This window comes from Lontra canadensis, unplaced genomic scaffold (genome assembly GCF_010015895.1).
Source record: "Lontra canadensis isolate GAN:19392208 unplaced genomic scaffold, GSC_riverotter_1.0 scaffold65, whole genome shotgun sequence".
NCBI lineage: Eukaryota > Metazoa > Chordata > Mammalia > Carnivora > Mustelidae > Lontra > Lontra canadensis.
In genome coordinates this window covers 410,806-432,025 of record NW_022631059.1, presented here as the reverse complement: position 1 = coordinate 432,025, position 21,220 = coordinate 410,806, and the positions used below count along the sequence as shown (strand labels likewise).

Sequence of the window (21,220 nt, the reverse complement as noted above, 5' to 3'; positions counted from 1 at the left end):
TGGGTTCAGCCTTGGGGTTTGGTGGCCCCGAGGGTGCCCAGTTCCCGTGCTGTGCCTGTGTCCTTGCCCGCGTGTGCCCATCTCCTTGGGGCTGGAGACCACGTCACTTGGGCTCTGGGAGTGGTGTTGGCCAGCCGCATACACCCACCAGGTGGTGTCGAGACCCCACAGGGGCTGCAGCGGGAGCAACGGCAGCAGAGCGCTGGGTGGCTGCGTGGGAGATGCAGGGAGACACACGTGCACAGGAAGCGAGGTGGGGAGCTTGGCAAGGGCCACACACAGCCATCTCATGGGGTGCCCAAGCGGCCAGGCCAGCCACCACCAGACACGGCTGACAAGGAGCCGCTGTGCGCGGGGCCTCAGGGCCCGTTTTGGCCTGCAGCCTGGTTGGGTCCCCACTCCCCATAGTGCCCTTCTGGGGGCAGCTGAGGGCTGGGGTCTGGGAGGACCAGGTTGGGCAGCCCAGACCATCTTCTGAGGTAAGCCCACTCCCTGGGTCTGGGCGGACTGGGCACTGTGTCTGGAGACACCCCAGCCCAGCAGCTCTGCTAAGATCCCAGGAAGAACGCAGTGCAATGGCAGGGACAGTTGGAGGGGAGCGGTGGAGAGCCAGGGACAAGTGGACCGGAGGGAGTCGGGCTGGAGCAACCTTTCCCTGCCTTTGCAGCCCCTTTGGGACCCAGCTCTGCAGTGGATGACGGGGGGCGCTGCCTGAGACTGGTCTGTCTCAGAGGACCAGGAGTGTGACCTCAGGGCCTTCCTAGGCCCCATGTTTAGGTTATGGTGACCACAGCAGGCAACTCCCCTGTCCTTCCTCACCGGCCTTGCGCGATTGCCGTCTGGGTCAGCCTTGCCCGCTCAGCTACTTGGGGCCAAGCAGAGCACACCTCCATCCGTGTCACTAGGAGCCCCCCTCCAGAGGCGGAAGGTGGCTGCCAGGGCTTGGCTCTGTGCTTCTGCAGGAGGGAGGGGCCGCGGAGCCCAGTTTCCTGTGTGCTGAGTCAGTGCCCCAGGGGGCAGAGACGGGCCCCGCAGTTTGAGGGGCAGCTGGGGGCTGCCTGGTAGGTGCCCAGCCTCTCCGCCCCAGCACCCCTGTCTTCTCACCCCCAGGGCTACCTGTGGCTTCGCAGGATGGGGCCACAGGTGCCCTCAGCCCCTCCTGCCCTCTGGGTCCTTGGGTGCGTTGTCCTATTCCTCTGGCTGTGGACACTGTGCGCCCCCTGTCACAGGTATGTCCATCCCTGGCCCGGGTTTGGTGTGGGGCGGGGCTCCAACCAGGTCTGGCTCTCTGCATGAGCCTCCCTACTGGGCCTGGTACCAAAGACATCTCTGCCTCCCTGGCCTGACGAGACACTTGCCTCCAGGAAGCCGGCGCAGAGGCAGCAGGCCAGCCCCCGGAGCGGTGTGATGCCAGCAGAAGCGGTGAGTGTCAGGCTGTCCCTGGGGCCGGGGCGGGGCCACCACAGGACCAAGACCAACCTTCCTTGCCCCCAGTCCCTGCTGAGACAACACCTCTGCACCCTCAGCAAGTCGGACACCAGACTGCACGAGCTGCACCGGGGCCCCAGAGGCTGCCGAGGTGAGCCAAGCCAGGAGGAACCTGGCCTGGGTGATGGGCGGGGCTGGCCCCTGGAGCTGCTCTGGGGTTCCCCAGTTGGTTCCCTGCCCCCCTGCCCCAGTAACCTCTGTCTTGACCCCACCCCTAGGCCTACGGCCTGCCAGCATGGATATCCTGCGCCCACAGTGGCTGGATGTGTCTAGAAGCACCAGCAGACCCCTGGCAGACTTCTCACACTGGGAACTGCCCCGGGCAATGCCGGCTGCCACCTCACCCTCCATCTGCCCCGAGGCCACCTATTCCAATGTGGGGCTGGCCGCAATCCCCAGGGCCAGCCTGGCAGCCAGCCCCGTGGTATGGGCAGGGGCACAGCTGACAAGCAGCTATGTGAGGCCTGGGCCTGAGGCCAGACTGGAGGTGGCTGAGTATGCTTGTATCCAGAAGCTCAAGGAAACAGAAGAAGGCACCCAAAGCCTGGGGCAGGGGAAGGCGGAGCTGACCCCAGCTGCCCAGGTAAACTGGAGGGGATGGGGTAGGGTGGGTAGGGCTGTGCAGGTCCTTGAAGAAGTAGACGCTGCTGACCCCTCCTTGGGTTGGCTTCCTCTCTCCCAGGTTGCCATCCTGTACTCCAGAGTCAGGAAGCCTAAGAAGAGGGACCCAGGACCTGCCCCAGACCAGCTGGACCCTAAGGGGAGGGGAGTAATTCCGCCTCTGGGAAGTGACCAGTCCTATGAGACCCTCCCACTCAGGGGCCTGGGCAAGGATGATGGCCTCCTTGAAAATGTGTATGAGAGTATCCAGGAGATGGGGACCCTCCCACGGAGCACCTGAGCCCTCCAGCTCTGGCTGTTAGCAGGGGCCCACCTCTGCAGGACGCGGAGGCTCCTGGTTTCCCCATCCTCAACCTAGGGGTCTCCAACTCCCCATCTGCCTTGAACAACCCAGCATAGAGTTCCTCCTTCCAAAGTAGTGCCCATCCCCCATTCCCTGCCCCCCTCCCCAAGTTGGCAGCACAAAGTCCAGATCTCAAATCTTCCAGCCTGTGAGGTCCCTGGGGGTCCTGGCTGCCGTGGCCTCTTGGACTCTCCCAAGGTCTTAATAAATCCCCAGCCTAGGGAAGATCCGTACAGCCTGTTTTTCTCGAAGGCCGGGCAGGTTGGCAGGGATTGTCTGGAAGGGCCCTCCTGCCCGGGGTGTCTGGGCCCCGTCGCCTGAAGCGTGTGCTCGGCCGGTCAGTTCCAGAAGACCGTGGCGAAGGGAGGCAAGTTCTAGGGGTGGTGTCCCCGGGCCAAGTCGGTCTTAGCGCATGTTGCAGCCGGCCCGCGAGCTGACCGCCCCAGGGTGGGACTTGGACCCTGAACACCGGGGCAGGGCCCCGCCGCCCAGCCCCCGGTGTTACATAAGGCACGCGGGTGGGTGGGCATTCGTGCGTTACAGAATAACCTGCTCCCGGGAAGCCCGCCAAGGAGACGCGGCCCCTTCCCGGGATCCGGCAGCTCTGCGCGCAGCAAAACCCGCCAAGAAAGCCGGCCCTGCCCGGCGGTGGGGGCGCACGGGCAGCCCGGGCTCCTAGGGGCGAGGAGCCGACCAGACTCGCGGCGCGCAGAGCGCGGACCTTTCTCCAGGCCGCGGGGCTGCGGCCGGCTCGGGGCAGGACCTGGGGGCGCGAGCCAATGGGAGCGCCGCTGGCCGTGGCGGCGGGCCACCTCGGAATGTTGATACATCGCGCGGGCCAATGGGCGTGCGCCGGGGGCGGGGCCGCGAGGCGGGGCGCGCGAGCCGCGCGAAGTGGGCGTGGCCGGCCGGCAGCCTCCGGGCCGCGCGGCGCGGGCGGCTGCCGATCGAGGGCGGGGGTCGGCGGCCCCGCCAGCCCGGCCCGGCCCGGCCTGGGGGCCGTGTCCCGAGCGTCCGCCCTCGCCGCTGCAGCCTCGGCGCCCGGCAGGCCGGCCATGGAGGCCGAGCGCCCTCCGCTGCCCGTTCCGGGCTGCGGGCGCCCCCCGCCCCGTGCCGCCGGCCGGGACCCCGCGGCCGCGCCCGTATCGGTGCCCGCGGCGCCGCAGGTACCGGGCGCCGGGGGACGGGGCGCCGACCCAACTCCCTCGCCGCAAAGATGGCGTCGGGGCTGCACAAACTTCGGGCCCCCGGGGGCGGGGCGGCGGCGGCGGCCGTGGCGGTCCGCGCGTGTCCGCGGGCCTGGCGGGGCCGGGCGGGGCCGGGCGGCCCCGGGAGCGATTCCCGCCGCGCCGCGCCGGGGGCGGGGCCGGGGGCGGGGCCGCGCCGTCCCCACCGGCCGCAGCCGGTTCGGGGGGCGGGTGCGGAGCGGATGGGGTGGGGGCTGGGAACCCCCGTCCCCCGCGCCGCTGCCTGCGCTGAGCCTGCCCCTTCCGCAGGGCCCTGCCGTGGGCGGCGGCTTTGCGGGCTTGGAGTTCGTGCTGCCTCGGGAGCCGGAGCCGCGGGCCGCCGACCTAGGGGCCCCGGGGACGTGGGCGGGGGCGGCGGTGGGGCCCCCGAAGCCGTCGGCGCACATCCCGGTGCCAGGGCAGAGGTGAGCCAGGGTCCGGCGCGCCAGGCCGAGGTGGGCGTGCGCACACGTGCGCTGGTGTGCGCAGGGGTGGTGGGTGGGGCGCAGGCACGTGCCTTCTTGAACCCCACCCCATGGGTCGTGGGGGGCTTCGGGTAGTGTAGGTCAGGGCCTCCGGCCTGGGGTTTCTGCCCCCTTCCCCAACTCTCCAGCGCTGAAGGAGTGGAGCAGAAATTATCAATATATTGTGCCCCTGGTGCCCCCCAAGCTCTGGGGGCCAGAGTTCAGAGCTGGGAGGGGCCCCTGTCAGTCCCTGTGCACTAGAGCCTGCTTGCTGACGTGAGGCTGACGGTCCAGGAGTCCTAGGGCTTCTGACTACCATCTCTTAGCCCTGCCTAGAAGCGGGGGTGCCCCACACCCAAAGCTTCTCAGGTAGAGGCAGGCTCTGGCCTGGCCTGTCGGGGCCTGGGGACCGGCTTGCACTTGGAGCCCAGTCTCCCCTGGTGGATGCTGGCTGTTCCCTCCCTCCCAGGCCTGGCGCAGGCCCACAGCTGCTGTTGCACAATCGTGATTAGTGTGGGGGGAGGCTGGGCCTGGCCTGGCCCGCGCTGGGTCAGGGGGTGGGGCCTCAGACCCCTGTCCAGCTCCTGGGCCTGAAGGACCCACCATGAAACAAAGCCTGGGCTGCAGAGAAGTCAGGCTTCACGGAGACCCCAGCCCAGGCGCTGTCTCTGCTGGTTGCTGGAGATTGGGAGCTGTGTAACCAGAGCTGGGGGTGGAGACGGGCCTCCAGCCCAGCGCCTGGAGGGAGGGAGCTGGTGAACCACACACACAGACCCACACACACACACACACACACACACACAAGTGCCCAGGCCTGCACGTGTGCTGGGCCAGGGGAGGAGCCTGACACCACCCGCACCTCTTCCAGGGCCCCCGCCGGACAGTCCCGACTGGATGAGGTCATGGCTGCAGCTGCCCTCACAAGTCTGTCCACCAGCCCCCTCCTGCTGGGGGCCCCAGGTGAGACTGTGACAGGCGACCTGGGTAGGGAGGGCAGGACCCATGTCTCTCCAGGCCCCTAGAGTTGCCCGTGCCCTGGGGCAAGCAGAACCCCTTTGCCTGGTCTAGCACCATCTACATAGATCCCTTGAGGCCCAAAACAGACATCAGGACCCCCAGTGCCTCTGACTGAGGCCAGAGCCAATGTCCCAGGCCTGTGGGCCTGTGACCTGTCCGTTCCCATCCGGCTGGCCAGGCATCTCCCCACGTGGGATGTCTGTGTACCTGTCCCTGTGCCGGGAAGGCCAGTCTGCAGGCGGTGAGGGCTGGCTGCTTGCGGCCACTGCCTCCTCCAAAGGACTGTGCTCCCAGGCTCAGAGTGAAGGGGCCTGCGGGGGCAGCGCCCGCAGCGAAGCCCGAGCCAAAAGTCCTACCACGGGTGCTGGCGTGTCCCCACAGAGCCTGGCCCGGAGCCCTGGAAGGAGGCCCTGGGGCGGCCCCGGCACAGCTGCAGCAGCAGTGGCAGCCGCGGAGACTGGGGCTGGGACCTGGCCAGTGACCCGTCCTCTCCATCTATCCCCTCGCCGCCGCTGCCGTCTGAGGCAGCCCGTTTCCTGTTTGGGGAGCCTGCGCCAAGGAAGAGGAAGGTGAGCCTGAGGCGGCCCTCAGGGCGGGGTGGGCGCGGCGGCCGGGCCTGACCACCAGCCCTTGTCACCCAGAGCTCAGTGCAGGTCCTGTTCCAGTGTCTGTGGAAGCGGTGTGGGAAGGTGCTGAGCACGGCCTCCGGGATGCAGAGACACATCCGCCTGGTGCACCTGGGGTGCGGCGGGGCCAGCGGGGGGGGGGGGGCAAGCCAGGCAGGACGACGGCTGCAGCTCACACCCGCCGTGTCCCCAGCAGGCGGCAGGCGGAGCCGGAGCACAGCGACGGGGAGGAGGACTTCTACTACACAGAGATGGATGTGCTGGCCGACGGGCTGTCCAGCCTGTCCCCCACATCCCCCACGGCCTCCGCACCACCCGCCTTCCCCCGCCTGGACCTGCCAGAGCCCCCGACCCTGTCCAGCCTGCTGCGCCCGCTGGCCCTGCCCCCGGTCCCCGTGCTGAGCTCTGGGGCACCCCCTGAGGTGTGCCGTGGTGACGACACCTACCGGGTGGGTGAGGCCACAGGCAGCCGCGCCTGGTGAGTCTCAGGGTGCTTGGGATGGGGGAGAGGACACAGCTGCGTCTCCTTTCAGGGCTGCCTGGCCCCCATCCGCCTGGAGCCACAGCCCACCCCTGTCAGGACCTGTGTGCCAACCCTGCCCTCCAAGCTTGGTGCCAACCCGAGGTGCGTGAGTGGGGAGGGGCCGGGGCACGTGTGCGGGGGAGGGAGGGCGCGGAGTGCGCCTGGCATCAGCCCGTGTCTCCTCTGTGTCCCCCCTAGGAAGCCGCGTGGTGACGCCAAGAAGTGCCGGAAAGTATACGGCCTGGAGCGGCGGGACTTGTGGTGCACGGCCTGCCGCTGGAAGAAGGCGTGCCAGCGCTTCCTGGACTGAGCGCCCGCTGGCGCTGCGGCCCGCCCACGGGACTCCGCCGGGGAGGAAAGCAGCTGCCACCGCCCCCAGCCCTGGGCTCTTCCCGCCACAGGGTCTGCTTCTTGATGGTGGGGGAAGTTGGTGACCCTGGACCCCCGAGGCTTGGGGGAGGTCCCACCACTCAAAGTGCCTCTGAAGAAACCAGCCTTTTGCACTAACCCTCAGTGGCTGGCCCCTTGGCCCGGGGTCCCTGGGTGGGGGGTGCCGCCTGCCCTGCCTGCCAGCCCACGGACTTGTCGGGGCCACGTGGGGGCCGGCCTCTGATGCACTTGGAGGGGTCCCTGCGGAGGGCCACCCGCCCTGTCAGCCCATGGACTTGTGGGGGCCGGTCTGTGATGCACTTTGAGGGGTGTCGTGGGGGCCTCCCCTGCCCACACTTAACCCAGTGGTTCCAGGGGGTGACGTTTGTGTCGTGTTTGCGAAGCTCAGGTGTCTCGAGTCTGGGCCGCGCCAGGCAAGGAGAAAAATTAAAGATTTGGGTTTTTCCAGAAGCCGTGTCTGCGTCCTGTTGGGGGGGGGGGGGCCCGAGACCCTGCCAAGGGCGGGGGGGGGGGGGGGGCAGACCCAGGAGGCCCTGACACAGGAGGAGGGGGCGCCGTGAAAGACTCAGGAAGCGTCCGCTGGAGCCGCAGTTTCCCAGTTTATTGGAAGTGGAAGCTTTGCAAGAAGGTCGAAACTAACCCGTCACAGGAAGGAGGGCCCTGGGCAGGCCCAGAGCGGCCGCTGCAGACGGGAAGGGGCTGTGCCCTACCCTGCGGCTGTGGACTGCAGCGGCTGCGATTTTCTGCCGACCGATCACAGACGTCTCTTCTCTCAAACAGTAAACACATCTCCAGTACAAACACAGGCGTAGGGTAATCACTATAAAGTGGGTATAATATAGATTGTCCCCAAGGGGGGAAGAACAACAATTTTCAAACACTGCCCTTGTCTGTTTTGCTTTTGTTGACAGGTTGAGAGCATGTTGGAAAAATAAATATTTAGGAAAAGCGCACACACAGCGCCCTCACTACAAGGAGTTCTGGAAGGGACACACACAAAACACAGTATAGAACCCAGAAAATAAGACCAACCAGTAAGTATGGCTTTCTTAAGCGTCGCACACGTCACAGAATGAGCGAAAATAAGATCATCTTTCATCATATTGCAAAAAGTTCCAGTTTTTGCATTTTCTCAGAGTTTCTTTTTTAAAAAGGAAGATGTGCAAAGTCGGAAGGAGTAGCTGTGTCTCGAGTCGAGGTCCCTATTCAGTCCTGGCAGTGTTACGACTGTTTCCCAAAACCCAGAGTCCAAACATACAACCTGGTCAGGATCCAGAGCTTGATACAAAAGTCCTATGGGTTCCCTGCCCCCCCCCACCCCAAAGAACTCACCACTCAACGCACTGCATTTTCCACTTTGGTGTTGCAAACACCAAAATACAGACAGACACGAACAAAAAAAGTACAAAACGTGAAATGTAATCTACACAATTTTTTTCCTCTTCATAAAAAAATATTTATTAGGTTTAAACATTGATTTAAAAAAAAAGACCAGTCACGTAAAAAAACCCTTCATCACATGTCTTTTCCCTCCACGCCTCCTGAGCGGGGCGCGTTCACCTCCACGAACTGCGGCCAGCCGCCCGGCGCATGCCCGGCGGACTAGGTGGGCAGGGGTGGGGCCCTCAGTTTTCCAGTACAGTGTTGGTTTTAAGGAAGAAAATGCCCCTGTGGCACTGACAGCGACCCCCTGAAAACGTCAGCAAGGGTGGTCCGGAGCAGGGAGCGGCGGGTCAGAGAGAGCGAGATGTCCTGAGTGCGAGGCAGAGGTGGCCCAGGGTGTGGGCGGGATGGCCTGAGCGGTGGGACCAGTACAAAACCCAGAGACACTGTTGGTAGCAAAGGTCTGGTTTCCAAATACATTTGTAAGAAAGGAGGTCTGTTTAGAAAAGGGGTCAGAAAGTCGGGGAGGTACACAGTTCTGAGGGCCCCGTGAGGGGTGCAGCCCAGGGCCTCACTGGTGAAAGGCAGCAAGGGAAGTGTGTCCCAGAGCCCTGCACTGGCCTCGCCACTTCCGTGTCAGGAAGGGCGGGCTTCGTCCCCACGTCCCCACTGAGGACAGGAGTGCCGGCGGCCCCGTCCGCGCCCTCTATCTGGGGGTGCCCGGCTCCCCAGCAGCCGCCCTGGGCGAGCACTCCAGGCCACCACCGGAACCCAAGTTAGGGACTCATGGGATTCTCCTGTTTCCACCTAAAAAGAATAGGCGTGACTTGGCGGCCAGCTGCATAGCAGCCGACGGCCCGTGGACAAAGAGAACAAGAACACGGTCTTTAGCAGGGCCAGGCGGGCACAGGACGGAATGTCTGAGTAGAGGAGTTCGGTTCCCGGTGGACGGGCGGGAAGGGGACAGACCAGGGCGGGTCCTGCGGCCCAGGGGACGGTCCTCCCAGCGGGGCCCTTGCTTTTCACTCAGAAAACACCGGAGTGATGAAGAGGCGGTGAGCTCGTCTCCAGAGACAACGGACGGACCGACAAGCGGAAGGTAAGACAACGCCAGGCTTCGTCACGTCAGAAAAATAATGCCAACAACATAATTGCATGTAACTACCTCAAATACGTCTCCGACGACTTACAGAGTTTGGTTACCCACGCGGGGAGGTGTGAGCAGCACGTGGCAGTCAGGTCCCCACCCCCACTGTTAGCAGCAACAAGGCAAGGGCACCCGGGGGCGTGAGCGGCAGTGGCCTGGCCAAGACGGCGGGGCCGAGGGGCCGAGGCCGCCCTGGGCTCCCCAAGGAAGTGCGGAGCGGAGAGCCCGGGCGCCCCGAAGGGACCTGAGTGGCCGGCAGCGGGGAGCTCTGAGCCCTGCGCCAGAGGAGCGTGGCACGTTGGTCCCCACCCGGCCGCCTCCACGGGAAGATAGCACCTGGGAGGCCTCTGCAGCTGTTCGATGGGAAGCACCAAAGCCCAGAGGCGGGAGGGCCCCGGGGCTTCCTGGACACTGGGCCTGGGTTCCGAGAGGAATGGCCACGACTGCGGCAGAAGGCTGCGGTGGTGGCCGTAGGCAGTGACCAGGCTGCTGAGAAAGGTTGAGCAGAGCAGGGGGCGGGGGGGGGGGGGGGACTCCAGCACTGGACATCGGATGTATGCAACACCTTCCTTAACGTCCCTTGGACCTGTGGCCTCGGGGACGACGCTCAGGACCCCGACCTGCCCCGACCGTGACCTGGTCATCGGGCCATTGTGCGTCCTGAGGCCCAGCTGGCCACATGGGCTCCCTTGATGCCCTAGCCACACGTACCTGCCGGGGACCCTCCTTTCGTCCCCTCAGACATGAGGGAACGTGTGCTCTCCCTCTGCTCAAACCCACCCTGTGCCCCCCAACATCCTGTTCGGTCCTGGAGCCCCGACTCGCTGGGGTCATGCCTGCCTCAGAGCCCGCGGGCTTCCGTGTGTGTCTGGGGGCAGGAGCAGAACAAAGGGGGGTCAGCGTGGTCTGGCCCCAGGCGAGAGCAGATCCCTAGGGAAACACGCGTGCACACGCACACACACACACGCACGCACACACGTGTGCACACACACACGCATGGTGGAGGGGTGGCATGGCCACGGCCCCGCCCCCAGGAGGGGTGGCAGGGCCCCCACCCCGCGGCCTAGGAGATCCAGGAGAAGTCCTTGTCGGGCGCGCCCGGGGGGCTGCCGGGTCCCCGCGGTGAGTCCTCGTCCTCCTTCTCGGCCACCAGCAGCGCGTCCTCGTGGGCCAGGCCCACCTCGTCCTCGTCCTCACACAGCTCCTCCTCGCCCTCCCCCCGCGGGTCGTCTGGGTCTTCCAGGTAGGGCCCATCACCAGGGAACAGCTCGGGGGAGCCCTCAGTGCCGCCGCCGTCCAGGGGCCCGGCCACGCCTCGGCCCGCGCAGTCAGCACAGACGCCGTGACGCCGCGAGCCATGCTTGATGCCCACGCTGGCGGCTGACATGAACACGCGGCTGCACAACTTGCACACGTACTTCTTGTCCTTGCTGTGGACCTGCGGGGGAGGGGGTGGTCAGCGCGGGGGGCGGGATGGGCAGTCAGTGCGGGGGATGGGCAGTCAGGGGGGAGAGGTGGTCAGCGCGGGGAAGGGGGAGGGGGTGGTTGGTGCAGGGAGCAGGAGGCTGCAATTTTAATTCCTCAGATTTTTCGGAGTTCTCTGGTGTCCAGAGCAGTCAAGTAAATGAAAACACAGCGCGTGGTGTCAGGGCGGGAAAGGTTCGCTGAGCTGCGTCTTCCTCCACACCCGGAACACACCCTCACCAACGGGTCCCTGTCCTGGGGGCTGGGCCCTTAGAAGGGGCCCCTTCCCCGTCCGGGCCGGAGGACTCCTCGTCGCCCAGCGCAGGGGCTCCACGGGCAGCTGTGAACGGTCCCCGCCCACGGAGACCATCGCTCCATGGTTCGCGGCTGCCCAGCGTCCACTGGCTGGGTCCCCACACGTCCTGAATCTAGAAACGGAGCCTCAAACAACGCGGTCCCTGGGACCCTCCCGTTTGTCTCTTCCGTTTGTTCTATTTTCCAGCCAGGGCCCCCTCGACCCTCCCCCGCCAGAAGCTGTTCTGAGAGCTGGCCAGGCTGCGCCGGGGGAGGCAGCGTCCACGGACGCCCCTCAAGACCCAGGGCTCCCATGCAGGGAGCCGGGGGCTGTGCCAGGACGGCCCAGAGCGACAAAGGCGTCGCGGGGAGCCCCTTGGCCGGCACCAGAGGGTCGGGCACCTGTCCTGACAAGCACGTGGAGGAGAGAGGGAGGCTGCGGGCACCGTGGCAATCCAGGGCTCGTCCTCAATGGGAGGCCGCTCCTGAAACACCCCCCACCCCCAGCCCCTACCCCCACCCCCCACCCTCACCCCACCCCCCCCCTCCAGAGGACTCCTGGCGCGGCTGCCCCAGTCCCTCCCACTGCACGGGGACGGTGTCCGCCCAGAGGGGACGCCGAGTGCCCCTACTGCCACCTGCTGGCAGACGCTCAGCAGCTTCTTGGGGTCGGGGGCTCCCAACAATGAAAGGGGAAGACACAGAGCCTCTTCTCAGAAAAAGGCAAACCTGTACACATTTTAAGTACATTTTCAGGGATTTATGTTCCTCCCTGAAGCCCAAGCAGGACCCCAGGATGGAAATCTTGCCCCATCCCAGGCAAACGGCAATGACCACGCAGAGCCTCCGACGGGACTGTCTCCTGCAGCAATAACGTGGTTTTGCTAGGGAAAGCCGTCACAACCTGTGGAGCCACAACCTCCAGCACCTGAGTGTGACCAACAAGCCACCGTTCACCTCTGAGTAGGACAGCGTGGGCATCGGCGCATGTGTCCCCCCAAGTTTCCGTGGTAACGTGAGCCTCTGTGGCTCTCAGGGTGGGCTCCACAGAGGGGCCACATGGACAAAAGGCCAGCTCTGCAGTCAGTAGCATCAAGTCAGCCACAGTGACTGCCTCACAGACCTGCCGTCCAGGTCAGGGCTACCGCTTCCCCCGCTGCTGGACCCCATGACGGGGGTGGGGGGACCCTGCAGGCCAGGCCATGGGACATCCCTCGGTCAGCTGGGCTGGGCCCCCTACCTCTTGGGGCTGTCCCCCCTCCATCTTTGCTGCCTGACTTCATGGGAGCCTTCCCAGTTGTCCTCATCCCCAAATAAGAGCCCCCACTGGGCTGGAAAGATGAAAAAACAGGCTAGTAAGGTTGCCCCATGCAGAAAGCCAACGAGGGATCCAAGCAGAGTAAATCTGGATGCGACCCCAAAGTGAGGCAGAGCCCCCCACGCACCCCAGATGGACACACACAGGCAAAGACCCCACTCGTCCACACGGCTCCCCTCACCAGCAGCCAGGCCTGAGGGTGTCACCCGGCCCTCCCCCAGCCATCTGCTGCCCTTGCGCTAGGGCACCCCTGGGTCACCCTCACCACGGCCAACACAACCCTCCCACTCCTCCTGGGGGTTCTCAGCATGCTGCAGGGTCAGCCAAGTCTGTGCCCTGAGGACGACTCCTGACACCATGCAGATTTCCAGACTCATGACATCACCCTGATGCCCTCTCCTGGCCCCTGTGGCACAGGCTGAGGGCTCTGGGCATCTGTCACCCAGGGCCGCCTCCACTGCGTCAGCCCTGCAAACTCCAGCTGGCCCCACTCTCAGCCCTGAACCCCGCCTTGAGTGTGTGTCTCAAGAAGATGACACTGTTGGGGCGCCTGGTTGGCTCAGTGGGTTAAAGCCTCTGCCTTCGGCTCAGGTCATGGTCCCAGGGTCCTGGGATCGAGCCCCACATCGGGCTCTCTGCTCGGCGGGGAGTCTGCTTTCTCCTCTCTCTGCCTGCCTCTCTGCCTACTTGTAATCTCTGTCTGTCAAATAAATAAATAAAATCTTTAAAAAAAAAAAATCTTAAAAAAAAAAAAAAAAAGATGACACTGTGCACAACCTTGTGGTCCAGCCCTCGCCCCCATGGTTCATCTCACCTGCCCAAGGCTCCCTTGCCCTGCGCGTTTTGGCAAATCTGCCTCTGTGTTTCAAGGACGACCTTCTATCACTCCTTGACCGAGCAAATGCATCCATTCAGCACCTGCCGGCTGGGTGCCACCACTGCCAGGTAACCCAACACTTACAAGGCCATGGGGGAGCCGGGGGGTCCCACCATGACTTGGAGCCGGGGCACTGGAGGAAGTGACATGGTGGGACACGAGGGGCCCAGGGCAGGGGTCCTGGCAGGGGAGGAAGCACTTGCCAAAGCCTGGTTGGAGCTTGCCAAAGCCAGGCCGAGCTCTGGGGCTGGGGGTGCTATGGCCCACCTGCTTTCTGCCCCAAGTCTCATGGGGTGGAGCTTCTCAGGAAGGGTGGGGGTCAACATGGCTCCACCTACTCAACTGGCCTTCCCCCTGCAGAGCAGAACCTGCTTTAGGGCTTCCCATGACCTTCTGGGCACCCCACATCATCATCCCAGCTTCCTGGACCTCTCAGCCCAGCACAGAGTGGGCCCAGCTGACCCCATGAGGACCCCATGCTAACTACCTCCACTGACCATCATGCCAGCCCCATGCTGACCCTGTGACAACCCCATGCTGACTCCATGATGACACTGTGATGACCCATGCTGACCCATGCCGACCCCGTGACAACCCATGCTGACCCATGATGACCCACACTAATCCCACGCTGACCAATGACAATCCATGCTGACCCCATGTTGACCCCGTGACAACCATGCTGACCCCGTGATGACCCATGCCGACCCTGTGACAACCCATGCTGACCCCATGCTGACCCCAGGTCCACCCCATGCTGACCCTGTGACAACCCATGCTGGCCCCATGCTGACCCCGTGCTGACCCTGTGATGCCCCACACTGCCCCATGCTGACCCCGTGATGACCCACGCTGACCCCCATGCTGACCCCTGATGACCCACGCTGACCCCATGCTGACCCGTGCCGACCCTGTGACGACCATGCTGACCCTATGCCGACCCTGTGATGACCCATGCGACCCCGTGCCGACCCACGCTGACCCCATGCTGACCCCCCACCCCCACTCACCAGCGTGTGCCGCTTCATGTGCTCGCGCCGCGTGAACTTCTTGCCGCAGATCTCGCAGGGGTAGGGCCGCTCCCCGGTGTGGGAGCGCATGTGGCGCTTGAGGATGCACTGATGCATGGCCGAGAAGCTGCAGTAGGGGCACTTGAACTTCTTTCTGATCACCGTGAACTCGTTCACTGGAAGACAGCAGACCCGCGAAGTCAGTGAGCCGCCCGTCCCCGCCAATCCCGCCCGGACGGCCCCATGAGGCCCGCGCGTCCCACCGAAGGTGGGAGGCCGCTGCTTCCAGCGCCGCCGGCCACGGGGCCATGAGTGTCTGAGACCCCGTGAGCGCCGCACACACCGTCAGAACGGAAAACGACAGTGTGACGACACGTGAAGCCGGAGTCCGGGCCCAGCCTGTAGCTCCGCTCAAGCCCACGGGCAGCTGGGGGCCAGGAGCCACCGGGCAGAGCTTGCCCCTCCAGGCACCCGCAGGCCGGTGGAACTTTTAGTGTCCGGAGGGAAGGTGCCGTCTAAGCAGCTGGGGGCACAGCCGAGGGAGAGGCTCGGGCCAGCCCCCAATGTGCAGCAGGACCGCCGAGTGGCCTCTGTCCCGGGCGTGACTCCTCCCGCCGGTTCTGCCTGCATTTCAGGGAGCGACGCCACGGGCCCCAGAGGGGTCATCCTGTGACCTGCTCAAGCGCACGGCAGCAGCCGCATCCCACACCAGGATGCGGCCACACCCTCAGAGGCACCTTGCCCCACACGCCAGGGAGTCTCCTAGTGGAGATCACGGGGGTTGGGGTCCCATGCATCAGACCCACTGTGCAGCACCCCACCAAGCACGGGGCAGCTTATCCTGAGTGGTGCCCTCTGCGATGGGCACCCCAGACACCACAGTTAGCCCCTCTGGAACACGCAGAGCCTCCACCCATAACTCCATTAACCTCGAGGCCTGGATGCAGTCGTCCCAGACTTCACCAGGATCGCTGGGAGCGGCCAGGGCCTGGGATCTCACTTCCTGCCACACAAGGAGCCCGGTGGTGGACACCTGTCCAGATGCATTTTCCCAAGGCCCTCACGCTCTACAGCCCGGACGGTACCTGGCCGGCTGCACATGGCACCAGCACCCCAAACACAGGCCAAAGGTCCCCACAGTCACGAACACTGGCCACGGCCAAAGGCAGGCTGCTGAAATGAACCCCAGGAGAGGTGCGGACACCGTCAGCTCGGTGGTCGTCCACTGGGTCCTCCGAACCCTACCAAATGTCCAAGTGTGGCAGGCTCTGGCCACAGTCACCACTGCCCCTGGAGGTGCCCAGGCAGCAGATAAGAAAACAAATGCCCCAGAGTGGCAAGACAGCGGGACCCAGCAAAGCTGAGGTGACTCGGAGCCTGGGTCCGTCTTGCAGGAGGGAGCAGCCAGTCTACTGGAAGGGTGACCACCTGTCCCCACAACCGTGGGCTGCCCACCATGCCACCCAGTAGCAGAGGCCCTCACTGCCATCTCCGTGAGCCACGCCCATGGCCCCGAGACCCATTCTGCTGTTCACGCCCCAGCCATGGCCTGTCCACACCGAAACGACAGCAACAGGGGTGCAGAGGGGCAGGAAGCACACTGGCTCCCGGGCTCCCTGTGCCGAGCGGGCCCTCACCGCTGCACCTCTGCCCCTAACACACTCCTGCTTCAGTGTGTGGAAATGCTGTGTTGCTCTCTCTGCTCTACGCTCAACGTGGGGCTCGAACTCACAACCCTGAGATCAAGAGTTGCACACTGCACGACTGAGCCAGCTGGACACCCCAGAGCAGTCTCCAACTTTTTTATTTAAAGTATTTCTTGCATGAACCCTTAAAGGGTATCTAAATATGCAAGCATCTCGGATTTCTTTTATTTCCACGGGCGGTGGTGCGAGCCCGTCCTCCTACTATGTGCCTAGAGCTCCAGGCCCCGGTGTGAGAGTTGGTCCTCACAGGACACCCTTCCAGGATGACCTCTAGGCATCCTCAGGCCACCACGGCCCCAACACTAGGCTGTGTGGACTTGATCACAGCTCACAACCGACACCACTGCCTGGAGCCTGGCTGCCCGCTCGCCTCGTGGTCTCCGTGCCCATAAGAGGGACGCTGCATCCCCCCAACACCTCTCTCAGAAATCTGTCCTGGCCAAGGCAGTACAGCATTTGCTCACAATCAGAAGCTCTGACCATGCGTTTGCTGGCACCGGGGCGCGTGTGCGTGTGTGTGGCGGGAGCTGGGGGCGGGAGGGATGCTGCAGCTGTGCCGTGAGGAAGACAGCAAAACCAGAAGGCCGCAGGGAGCACAGAAGGCAGGTGGCAGCCCGCGTGCGTCCCGCGTCCCGGCCACGAGGACCACCTCAGCTAACAGCTCAGCGTCTGACCTCGAGTCTCCTTTCTACACACAAACAGGTTCTAGATCGCAGACTGGAACGGTGACATACAGTCACGCAGGCCACAATTCTGCTAACATGCGGTGGGCGGCTGTCCACGCCGCCATTTCAGCGATGGCCCGCACGGGTCTGGGGCCCTCACTGACCCAGCAGAGACCTTCCTGCGGGACGTCCACGCCACACCCGCCGCTCGGCCCCCGCGCACGAGTCCATGAGCCCCCCGACGGGTGCACCTCTCCTCGCCTCCTGCACGCACAGCCTGAGAAGAGGCACGGGCCGTCTTGTCTGCTGCCCTCGGCCGAGGTGCACCCCGAAGCCTCGCAGGTGTGACGGACATCGGTCCCCGCTGTCACCGTACACGCTCTGCAAGCCTGGCCTCTGGGCTGGAGGAGAGAGCTGCAGGAGTTTCTGGGGTTTCCGCGCAGCCAGAGGGGAGCTGCCCTTCCTAAGGGAGGGCCTCGAGCCAGGGGGAGCTCAGGCTGCAGGCCCCGGAGCAGGGCTCCAGCACCCCCACAGCGGGACCGAGTCAGGGAAGCCGCGCGGCCCGCACACCCGATGCAGCCGGGCCGGCCTGCAGACCAGGCCTGCGGGGACCCGCCCCCTCGGCTCTGCAGTTTCGGTCCTCCCTAGGGGTTCTCTCAGGCACCCTGATCCCACTTTTCATCTTACACCAAATAAAGCAAAGGCACCCCCCACTCTGGGATGGAGGGGAGAAGAGGAAGTGAACTCTTACCTTATTTTATTTAAAGCAACCTTTTTTTGAGAATATTTGTTCATGGCCTCTACTCTGCCTCCATAAACGTGCAAGTTAAAATGCCGAATTATGTATTCTAGCCTCTGTACTTAGCAACTTGGACTTACACGTGAAAAAGAATTGATTTCTGTGCAGAAGTGCTGCATTTTTTCCCTAGAAAAACAACAGAGAATGCACAGGCGTGAGTGTGGCTGTTTGTTAGGGACCCTCCCTGGCTGGGAAGAGAGCCCGCGCGGGGCTCCAGACACTAAAAATGCACACTTTCTGAAGCAAAGATAACAATGTTGGCTTTTTCTTATTATGTTAGTTTCCTGCCTCCACTGGAACACCAGGAGTGGGACAGTCGAAGGCACCACAGAGCTACCCGTCTGCAGCTGGGGAGCCAGAGTCTGGGACCCAGGTGTCGCAGGGCTGTGCCCCCCTGGAGGCTCCAGGGAGGGTCCTTCCTGCCCCTTCCAGCTCCTGAGGGTCCAGCTGTGCTGGACTTGTGGCCACATCTTCCCATCTCCGCCTCCTTCGTGTGGCTTCTCCGTGTCTGGGTCTCTCCTCTTCTGTCTCTTATAAGGACACTTGTCATTGGATTTAGGTCCAACTTGGATATTCCAAGATGTAGTTATATCTGCACAGATCCTTCTATCCACATAGGGTCACATCCACAGGTTCCGGGGATTAGGACACGGATGCAGCTCTGGCGTGGGGGACACCATTCCGTGAGCACCGTGAGCACTAAGGGAATTTTCATTGGCTGTCGTGACCAAAACAACTTCTTCTTGGAAAGAACCTAACACTTCCAGAACCTGTGACTTACAGTCTGTGTGTGTTCGGAAAACTTGCCACAGCACACGGTTTTCTTCTCATGAACGCTGAGAGAGCCTGAGAAGGTCAACGGCGACAGCGTCTTTGAAATGATAGAAAAGCACAAATCCCGTCCAACCAAAGCAGACGCTCGCAGCCACTCTGTCTGAACCGGAAGCCCTGCCTGAGACCCAGCGCTCCGGGGCACACAGGAAGCTTATGACCAGGAAGCAGGTTCCGATGCCGCACCACACTCTGCAGAGCAAGGAGCCCGGTGACACCTGACTCCAGTGTTGCAGAAATGCATCTGTAGGAAGCCTGCTCGGCAGCCGCCACCTGTCCTTGACCCCCACCCCCCGCCTGCAGCCCCTCAGGAGGGTCGGACCCGCCGGACAAGCGAATACTCCCGAACCATTTCATGATCACCTCAAAGCCTCCGGGGAGCCGCTGGCGATGCAGACGGATCTGCGGATGGCTACGCGAGGAGGTTTCTCCAGAAGGGCACACGAGTCTTCCCTCACGACCATCGCATTTTCGGCTTCTGACTGTAATTTCCAAACACTGCACTTCAGGTGCATTTCAGAAACAGGTCCAAACAGGAACCCCACTTTGTTTTTCTGATAATAAGTTTATTAACTTATAAGCTGCCAATTATTTTGTGTTAGAACATAGCGAAGCTCTGATGTGTCCAAACTACTTTTGAAAGGTTTTCTAACCCTACAGGAAGTGCATACGGCTGACTTACGCATGCCAGACATCCACTTTGGGACCTCGCATTTGTGGGATCACACACTCAGGTTCAGCCTTATTCACTAGCAGAGTCCGCGAAAGTCACCGCGCGGCTGTCTGGAGCAGCAGCTTGCTCTCGCTTGTTGCTGTGCTGTATTCCATGGTACGACACCAACCCCCCAGCCCCGCCACGTGCGCCGAGGGGCACCCGACCTCATGGACCGTGGTGCTCAGATGGCTCCAGACACGTCTTCTGCTGAGCAGGCTTTCATTCCTCTTGGGCATACGCCTAAGAGAGGACTGTCTGGGCCACAGGGAACTTGCAAGTTCCATTTCAGCAGACGGGGCCAGGCAGTGTTTCACGTGGCTGCATCAGTCTACGTCCCCTCCAGCAGCGCACGAGCATCCCAGGGGCTGTGTATTGCAGAGGCCTGGCTCGGGCAGTCTGTGGGTCTCTGTCCTCCGGCCTGACGCACACTGCAAGGCTGTCGTCTGCATGTCCCACCCACTGAAGGCACCAAGCCCACTGGTAACGAGCTCGCTCAGGTCTCTTCCTTGATTTACTAAGCTGCCTCTTTCTTAGATGTTTTTAAGGTTTTATGTATTCTGAATATGAATCTTTTGTCAGATATACTTGCAAACATTTTTCTCCAGCCTCTGACTGGTCCTTTTACTCTCTGAACAGCATCTTTAGTGGAAAAATTCGTGATTTTCACCATGTCCACTTAGACGAGTGCTTTTTATGAGCTTCTTGAAAACCACCGCCGTGATCATGAAGCTATTGTCCTCGGTCGTCCTCTCTGAAACCATACACTTTCTATAATTAGGCTTCTGATGCATCCCAAATTAATCTTTGTGCTTGGTGTGAGCTGGAAGTCAAGATTCGTTTTTCTCAACATCCAGAGCACTCAGGATCACATACTGAAAAGACTGTCCGGCCTTGGGGCACGGCCGAGGCGCCTCCGCCCAGGCCAGGGGTCAGACCGTGTGGTCTGTGCAGACTGTGCCTGCGGTAGGCTCCCTGGTAGTTCCACCACTCGGTGGACAGCCTCTTCCGCCGTCCTCTTCCCCGGCTGCCTGTGACAGCCACGCCTTTCCTCAAGCATCCCGATGCTTGCACATTGGGGCCCTGGGACCGCCCCTTGCAGGGTTGGCCATTTCCAAGAGAACTGTGTGCCTTTCACAGGCAAACCAACTATCATGTCGCCTTACTCACCCCAGCACCAGACAACCCCGGGTGGTCCCTGCGCCTTTGAGCGCTAAGCCACCCTAAGCCTGCTTGCTCTGGACCAGCCGAGTGGTCCCTTTGGTCCCAAGGAGGCCACAGTCAGTCCCAAGGGCTCCCGGGGGTGCCCTACGTGCTGCCTTACACCCCCTCCGGCTCCCAGCCCGACAGTGTTTTAAGGAATTGGCCCATTTCCCCAAGCTTGTCAAATGTGTTGATCTAAATTGTTTACAATATTTTCTTATTATTGCTCTAACACCTATAGGATCTTAGTGGTGATTCCTCTTCATACCTTTTATGTACAATTAGCACAGTCTTCTGTTCATGCTGGTCACGTCTGACACGAACTTGTGAGTTTTATTAACCTGTACGGCTTTCTTTACTGTTCTACCCACGTCTGCCTCCACTTCGCTGACATGTCCTCTTTTGCGCACTCCCGTTTACTCTGGGTTTAATTTGCTCTCCCTTTTCTCATTCCTTGACCCAAAATTAGACTAAGTGCAGCTCCGGGCACAAGGCCCCTTGCCTGTTTCACCTGTGTCCTGCGGGTCCCGATGGGCTCTCTCGTCACACCACTCAGTGGAAAATACTCTGCCATCTCCCCTGTGACTTCTTTGACTCGAGCATTACTTAAAAGTATGCTGTTTGATTTCCAAACGTTTGGGGGATATTCCAGTATTTCCGCTGCTGATCTGTAGAGAATTATGTCAGCCCACTCAGAAGACTGACTGCCCTGTCAGCCCTGACCAGCACCTGGAGATTCTGCGTCAATTTCAGATTCGTTACATTGTTACAGGTCAGCACCTGCCGAACACAGGTGGGAAATGTCCTCGCAAAGTAGCCAGTTGAACCCAGTGATCTAGGAAAAGAGTGATCCCATGTGACCAGATGGAGTTACTACAGAAATTGGCGCTCATTTAATATCTGGAAGCCGCTCACATCATCTCTGTCCTCACTGTTACTCGTCCGCTGGCCCATCAATTACGGAGGAAATGTGTCCAAAGTCTCCCACTGGGACGTGAATTCATCTTTCTCCTTTGACTGCGGCCAACTTTCACATCATACATTTTAAAATTAGGCATGCACATTTAGGCCTGTTCCCTCTCCCCCAGAACTGACCCCTCTACCATTACATGA

General features: G+C 62.2%; 3 protein-coding genes across 8 annotated transcripts in view; 2 read left to right on the top strand and 1 right to left on the bottom strand.

Moving 5' to 3' along the window:
* The first annotated feature begins 374 nt into the window (after positions 1–374).
* On the top strand, positions 375–2,679 carry LIME1 (Lck interacting transmembrane adaptor 1). 2 transcript variants are annotated; one of them, XM_032878771.1, is made up of 5 exons: positions 376–1,229; positions 1,365–1,422; positions 1,495–1,579; positions 1,707–2,071; positions 2,171–2,679. In XM_032878771.1, exons 1-5 carry the CDS (start codon positions 1,132–1,134, stop codon positions 2,387–2,389), a joined length of 825 nt encoding a protein of 274 aa, XP_032734662.1. In that variant the 5' UTR covers positions 376–1,131; the 3' UTR covers positions 2,390–2,679. The 2 variants fall into 2 exon arrangements, with proteins under 2 accessions (XP_032734661.1, XP_032734662.1); XM_032878770.1 differs by having other exon boundaries at positions 375–1,229; positions 1,365–1,579.
* Positions 2,680–3,363: 684 nt separating this feature from the next.
* On the top strand, positions 3,364–6,954 carry SLC2A4RG (SLC2A4 regulator). 2 transcript variants are annotated; one of them, XM_032878768.1, is made up of 8 exons: positions 3,364–3,618; positions 3,949–4,103; positions 5,011–5,102; positions 5,541–5,728; positions 5,801–5,901; positions 5,982–6,234; positions 6,319–6,410; positions 6,507–6,954. In XM_032878768.1, exons 1-8 carry the CDS (start codon positions 3,508–3,510, stop codon positions 6,616–6,618), a joined length of 1,104 nt encoding a protein of 367 aa, XP_032734659.1. In that variant the 5' UTR covers positions 3,364–3,507; the 3' UTR covers positions 6,619–6,954. The 2 variants fall into 2 exon arrangements, with proteins under 2 accessions (XP_032734659.1, XP_032734657.1); XM_032878766.1 differs by having other exon boundaries at positions 5,979–6,234.
* Positions 6,955–9,576: 2,622 nt separating this feature from the next.
* ZBTB46 (zinc finger and BTB domain containing 46) overlaps positions 9,577–21,220 on the bottom strand; it is a 59,299-nt gene continuing 47,655 nt past the window's right edge. For all 4 annotated transcript variants that reach the window (XM_032878760.1, XM_032878761.1, XM_032878765.1 and 1 more), the window contains exons 4-5: positions 14,192–14,367; positions 9,577–10,666 (exon numbers count right to left, since the gene is read on the bottom strand). In XM_032878760.1, coding sequence (XP_032734651.1) covers positions 10,292–10,666; positions 14,192–14,367 — 551 coding nt within the window. In that variant the 3' untranslated portion in view covers positions 9,577–10,291. The remainder of the gene's footprint in view (positions 10,667–14,191; positions 14,368–21,220) is intronic.

Bases quoted from the DNA above. Each gene is read 5' to 3' on its own strand.
- LIME1 (XM_032878770.1), top strand. From the start codon at position 1,132: ATGGGGCCACAGGTGCCCTCAGCCCCTCCTGCCCTCTGGGTCCTTGGG. The intron at 1,580-1,706 runs GTGAGCCAAGCC...CCCCACCCCTAG, and splicing joins GGGCCCCAGAGGCTGCCGAG to GCCTACGGCCTGCCAGCATG. The intron at 2,072-2,170 runs GTAAACTGGAGG...CCTCTCTCCCAG, and splicing joins AGCTGACCCCAGCTGCCCAG to GTTGCCATCCTGTACTCCAG.
- SLC2A4RG (XM_032878766.1), top strand. From the start codon at position 3,508: ATGGAGGCCGAGCGCCCTCCGCTGCCCGTTCCGGGCTGCGGGCGCCCC. The intron at 3,619-3,948 runs GTACCGGGCGCC...CCCCTTCCGCAG, and splicing joins CGGTGCCCGCGGCGCCGCAG to GGCCCTGCCGTGGGCGGCGG. The intron at 5,729-5,800 runs GTGAGCCTGAGG...CTTGTCACCCAG, and splicing joins CTGCGCCAAGGAAGAGGAAG to AGCTCAGTGCAGGTCCTGTT.